The sequence below is a fragment of the Papaver somniferum genome, chromosome 4 (genome assembly GCF_003573695.1).
Source record: "Papaver somniferum cultivar HN1 chromosome 4, ASM357369v1, whole genome shotgun sequence".
NCBI classification, from domain to species: Eukaryota; Viridiplantae; Streptophyta; class Magnoliopsida; order Ranunculales; family Papaveraceae; genus Papaver; species Papaver somniferum.
The window spans coordinates 122,272,610-122,279,314 of NC_039361.1; the positions used below are offsets into that span (position 1 = coordinate 122,272,610).

At 38.7% G+C, this 6,705-nt stretch overlaps 1 protein-coding gene across 1 annotated transcript; it reads right to left on the reverse strand.

Annotated features, from left to right (window-relative positions):
* Nucleotides 1-4,187: 4,187 nt before the first annotated feature.
* LOC113273071 lies at nt 4,188-5,827 on the reverse strand. The gene is made up of 2 exons (XM_026522839.1): nt 4,913-5,827; nt 4,188-4,823 (listed from the first exon to the last, which is right to left on the reverse strand). The coding sequence occupies exons 1-2, from the start codon at nt 5,825-5,827 to the stop codon at nt 4,188-4,190; spliced, it is 1,551 nt and encodes a 516-aa protein (XP_026378624.1).
* Nucleotides 5,828-6,705: the final 878 nt, after the last annotated feature.

The following is a 6,705-nucleotide window of genomic DNA, read 5'->3' on the forward strand; positions in this document are numbered from 1 at the left end:
CCTAGGCATGTCTAATTGAATCTTGGGAATGGGAATGAAAGCACAGCCTACGGTCCTGGGCATCTCAAAATTGATCCTAGGCATTTCAAATTGAATCTTTGGCATGGTCATGAAATCATAAGCTTACGGTCTTAGGCATCTCAAAATTGATCCTAGACATGTAAAATTTGAACTTGGGCATGTCAAATTGAATCTTGAGCCTCGGTACAAAAGCACAAGTCTACGGTCTTGGGTATCTCAAAAATTATCCTCGACATGTAAAATTTATACTTGGGCATGGGGCATGAAAGCACAAGCCTTTGGTCTTACGCATTTCAAAATTAATCATATCATGTCAAATTTAAACTTGGGCATGGGCATGAAAGCACAAGCTTATGGTCTTGGGAATCTCAAAATTGATCCTAGGCATGTCTAATTGAATCTTTGGAATGGGCATATAAGCACAAGCCTACGGTCTTGGGAATCTCAAAATTGATCCTAGGCATTCCGAATTGAATCTTGGTCATGGGCATGAAAGCACAAGCCTACGGTCTTGGGCATCTCAAAATTGATCCTAGACATGTCAAATTTTAACTTGAAAATATCTAATTGAATCTTGGGCATGGGCGTGAAAGCACAGCCCTACGGTCTTGGTCATTTTAAAATTGATCATAGACATGTCAAATCTAAACTTAGGCATGTCGAGTTGAATCTTGGGCATGGGAATGAAAGCACAAGCCTACGACGTTGGGCATCTCAAAATTGATCTTAGACATGTCAAATTTAAACTTGTGCATGTCAAATTGAATCTTAGGCATGGGCATAAAATTACAAGCCAACGGTCTTGGGCATCTCAAAATTGATCCTAGACATGTAAAATTTGAACTTGGACATGTCAAATTGAATCTTGAGCATGGGCACGAAAACACAAGCCTACGGTCTTGGGCATCTCAAAATTGATCCTAGACATGTAAAGTTTGAACTTGTGCATGTCAAATTGAATCTTGAGCATGGAACTAAAGCACAATCCTACGGTCTTAGGTATCTCAAAATTGATCCTACACATGTCAAATTAAACTTGGGCATGTCCAATTGAATCTTGGGAATGGGCATGAAATCAAAAGCCTACGGTCTTGGGCATCTCAAAATTGATCCTAGGCATAACAAATATAAACTTGGGCATGTCAAATTGAATCTTGGGCGTGGGCATGAAAGCACAATCCTACGGCCTTAGGCATCTCAAAATTGATCTTAGACATTTAAAATTTAAACTTGGGAATGTCAAATTGAATCTTGGGCATGGGCATGAAAGCACAAGCCTACGGTCTTGGGCATCTCAAAATTGATCAAAGACATGTCAAATTTAAACATGAGAATGTTAAATTCAATCTTGGGCATGGGCGTGAAAGCACAAGCCTACGGTATTGGGCCTCTCAAAATTTATCCTAGGCATGTGAAATTGAATCTTGGGCATGGGCATGAAAGCACAAGCCTACGGTCCTGGGCATCTCAAAAATGATCCTAGGCATTTCAAATTGAATCTTTGGCATGGGCATGAAATCACAAGCTTACGGTCTTGGGCATCTCAAATTGATCTCTATACATGTAAAATTTGAACTTGGGAATGTCAAATTGAATCTTGAGCATGGGCACGAAAGCACAAGTCTACCGTCTTGGGCATCTCAAAATTGATCCTACACATGTCAAATTTAAACTTGGGCATATCCAATTGAATCTTGGCATGGGTATGAAATCACAATCCTACGGTCTTGGGCATCTCAAAATTGATCCTAGGCATGTCAAATTGAATCTTGGGCATGGGCATGAAAGCACAAACCTACGGTCTTAGGCATTTCAAAATTAATCCTATTGTGTCTAATTTAAACTTGGGCATGGGCATCAAAGCACAAGATTATGATCTTGGTCATCTAAAAATTGATCCTAGGCATGTCTAATTGAATCTTGGGCATGGGCATAAAAGCACAACCTACGATATTGGGAATCTCAAAATTGATCCTAGGCATTTCAAACTGAATCTTGGGCATGGGCATGAAAGCACAAGCCTACGTCTTGGGTATCTCAAAATTGATCCTAGACATCTCAAATTTAAACTTGGGAATATCTAATTGAATCTTGGGCATGGGCGTGAAACCACGAGCCTACGGTCTTGGGCATTTTAGAATTAATCATAGACATGTCAAATTTAAACTTGGGCATGTCGAATTTAAATTGGGCATAGGAAAGAAAGCACAAGCCTACGTCCTTGGGCATCTCAAAATTGATCTTAGACATGTCAAATTTAAACTTGGTCATGTCAAATTGAATCTTGGGCATGGGCATGATAGCACAAGCCTACGGTCTTGGACATCTCAAAATTGATCACAGACATGGGAATGTTAAATTGAATATAGACATGGGCGTGAAAGCACAAGCCTACGGTATTTGGCATCTCAAAATTGATCCTAGGCATGTCAAATTGAATCTTGGCATGGGCATGAAAGCACAAGCCTATGGTTTGGGGCATCTTAAAATTGATCCTAGGCATTTCAAATTGAATCTTTGGCATGGGAATGAAATCACAAGCCTAAGGTCTTGGGAATCTCAAAATTGATCCTAGACATGTAAAATTTGAACTTGGGCATGTCAAATTGAATTTTGAGCATGGGCACGAAAGCACAAGCCTAGTCTTGGGCATTTCTAAATTGATCCTAGACATGTAAAATTTAAACTTGGGCATGTCCAATTGAATTTTGGGCATGGGCATGAAAGCACAAGCCTACGTCTTGGGCATCTCAAAATTGATCCTAGACATGTCAAATTGAACCTTGGGCATGGGCATGAAATCACAAGCCTGGTCTTAGATATTTTAAAATTGATCCTAGACATGTCAAATTTAAACTTGGGAATGTCCAATTGAAACTTGGGCATGGGCATGAAAGCACAAGCCTCCGGCCTTGGGCATCTCAAAATTGATCTTAGACATGTCAAATTTAAACTTGGGCATGTCAAATTGATTCTTGGGAATGGGCATGAAAGCACAAGCTTATGGTTAGGGTATCTCAAAATTGATCATAGACATGTCAAATTTAAACATGAATGTTAAATTGAATCTTGGGCATGGGGGTGAAAGCACAATCCTACGGTAAATTGACCCTAGGCATGTCAAATTGATACTTGGGCATGGGCATGAAAGCACAAGCCTACGGTCCTGGGCATCTCAAAATTGATCCTAGGAATTTGAAATTGAATCTTTGGCATGGGCATGAAATCACAAGCTTACGGTCTTGGGCATCTCAAAATTGATCCTAGAATGTAAGATTTGAATTTGGGCATGTCAAATTGAATCTTGAGCATGGGCACGAAAGCACAAGCTACGATCTTGGGAATCTCAAAATTGATCCTAGACATGTCAAATTTAAACTTGGGCATATCCAATTGAATCTTGGGCATGTGCATGAAAGAACAAGCCTACGGTTTGGGCATCTCAAAATTGATCCTAGGCATGTCAAATTGAATCTGGGCACGATAGCATGAAAGCACAAGCCTACAGTCTTAGGCATTTCAAAATTAATCCTATCAGTCAAATTTAAACTGGGCATGAGCATGAAAGCATAAGCTTATGGTCTTGGGCATCTCAAAATTCATCATAGGCATGTCTAATTGAATCTTGGGCATGGCATGAATCACAAGCCTACGGTCTTGGGCATCTTAAAATTGATCCTAGACATGTCAAATTGAACTTGGGCATGTCAAATTGAATGTTGGGCTTGCGCACGAAAGCACAAGCTTACGGTATTTGGCATCTCAAAATTGACCATAGGCATGTCGAATTGAATCTTGGTTTTTTGTTTGCTAAGTCCAATAGTTTATTAAGAAAAAAAACGTAATTACAAGAATTACAAGTAGGAGGCACAAGGCCTCCCCACCCCTGTAAACCAAAGGGGTTAATAAATAACCAAAGAAAGCGCCTAAAAAATCTAATAACTCATAACTAAAAGTTATCTACGAGAAAAGAAGAAAAAAGACAAGGAGCCTAAATTTCTTTACTCTAAATAGCGTAAAATAAAACCAGCAAACCCTCCTCTCAACAAAGAGATTTATGTGTTTCCACCACCTTTATTTTTCTTCTTTGGAGTCTTCATTCTTTTTGATTGATCCTGTATTTCTTTTATATACTCCTTAGGAAAAGATAAATCCCACAAAAACTTTTATTGAACATCAAATTTTGTAATAGTGCAAAGAACCTCATTTTCCTCACTTGTTAACCGAATATTCATGGATTTTGAATTCAAGCCCAAGTCAGAGCTGGCGGAACTTTCCTTGGGCTGTGCTACTTGCAAACCCAAATTTGATTCCGAGCAAACAGAATCCGTGAAGTTTTCAACTTCACGTACTGAATCCAAGTGTGTTTGTAATCCCGTGACTTCCTTGGATTCAGATAAAATTACCTCTTCTTGTAAAACAAAGAATTTATTCGGAGATAAAACTCCTGAATTGGTTGGTCTACGTGTAGTTCTTTCCAAATCCTCACGTATCTTCTTTAAATTAGCTAAATCTTCTTCTTTATTTTTTCCAAGCTCCAAAACAAAATGCTCTTCAGCACTTAATTCAACACCTTGTTCCACTTGAGCTTTGAGATGAGCAAGAAGTTCAAGGTTTTCCGAACTGAATTCAAACTGTTGTGTACCATTGTGCTGAACGTCATTTTCTAGTGTATAGTCTTCAACATTTAACTGAGAAAACGCACCCCAATGATGACCATGCACATCATCTTGCTCCACATAAATTTCAGGAACAAAAGGAATGATTAGGAATTTATTTCCTTTTTTCTTACGCCCAGCTTCCTGCCATTCAGAGTTACCATTAGGAACATTACTGTCCCAGCAGTAGTCCCATTTTCTTGCGTGTTCTTACCATGAGATGCACTCTGAACCTTCTTGTTATCCCCAACTGAACCATGAGAATTCCCATGTTTTATAGTACTGTTAATACCATTCTTCTTTGGATGCCATTTAGAAACACCACTCACATTCTTTACAACAATGTTCAACTGTTGATTGTTTTGCTGCCGAACATTCCTTTGCTGTTTGCTCACGCTATTTTGCTTCTTTCTGCATTCTCCATCATTATGCCCAATGATTTTACAATGAGTACAGAATTTTGGTTTCTTATAAATATCAATTAGCTGCCAAAAATCCAAACCTCCGACTGTGACATGAATGCCATCAGTATCTAGCTCAGCAAAATTGATATCAATAAGAACTGAAGCATAATACCCATATTCATGCGCTAAAGTACACTTATCCACCACAATAGGAGTCCCCAAATATTTTTCCATAGATAACAGCGTCTTCTCCAACCAAAACTCCATTGGCAAGCCTGGAAACTTAACCCACGCGGAAGCATGGGATGTTTTTTGTCTTTGAGGATCAAAACTAGGGTACCATTCCAAAAGACTAAGCTTTTGATGTTCAACAATCCAAGATTCAGCATCAAACAACTTATCCTTATCTTCCTGCGATTTCAATTTGATAATAAAAAAGCCACGAACCATAGGAATGAACTGGACACGCCCATCACCAAGCTGCCATTGAGATTCCAAGGTTTTCTTCGCAATACTGAAAATAATATCTGTAAAATCTAGTCTCCGAGTGAGGCTAAACTTCCAGATTTCACAACCCTCTTGATAAAAATCTTCAGGAATTATCACCGCTGGCTTACCCTCTTTAACAGTAGGGTTTGGAAGCAAACTTAGGTCATAAGAGGTTGTTGGTAGCGTTTTCTTCCCAACAAGTTTATCAGCATACATAAGAGGTTTTGCATGGGACGGATCAGATTGATCTCCCATCACGAATCCCAAAAGAGAATCAAGAAAAAAATTAAAAAAAATGATCTGAAAAAACCCTAAAATTTTCGCCAGAAAGGAAAGAATTTAGGAGAGAGAAACATCTTAAGTCTGAAAAATCAAAAAAGTTTACACACTTCGTTATGCACAAGCCTACAGTCTTGGACATCTCAAAATATATCCTAGACATATCAAATTTAAACTTTGAAATGTCTAATTGAATCTTGGGGATGGGGGTGAAATCACAAGCCTACGGTCTTAGGGATTTTAAAATTGATCATAGCCATGTCAAATTTAAACTTGGGCATGTCGAATTGAATCTTGGGCAAGGGAATGAAAGCACAAGCCTACGGCTTTGGACATCTCAAAATTTATCTTGGACATGTCAAATTTAAACTCGGGCATGTCAAATTGAATCTTGGGCATGGGCATAACAGGACAAGCCTACGGTCTTGGGCATCTCAAAATTGATCATAGACATGGGAATGTTAAATTGATTCTTGGGCACATGCGTAGAATATCCTTATGTTTAGAATATCATAAGTTCTTTAGGATATCCTTATGTTTCTTATTTCAGATTTAAGTAGTTTGTAAGTGTTTGGGGTCTACGGACCTCTTTTCTTGTAAACACTTAGTACATATTTGCTATTCTTCAATACAATTTTGGACTTACCAAAAAAAAAAACAGGCATAGGCGTGAAAGCACAAGCCTACGGTATTGGGCATCTCAAAATTGATCCTAGGCATGTCAAATTGAATCTTGGGCATGGGCATGAAAGCACAAGCCTACGGTCTTGGGCATCTCAAGATTGATTTTCAAATTGAATCTTGGGAATGGGCATGAAAGCACAAGCCTATTGTCTTGGGCATCTCAAAATTGA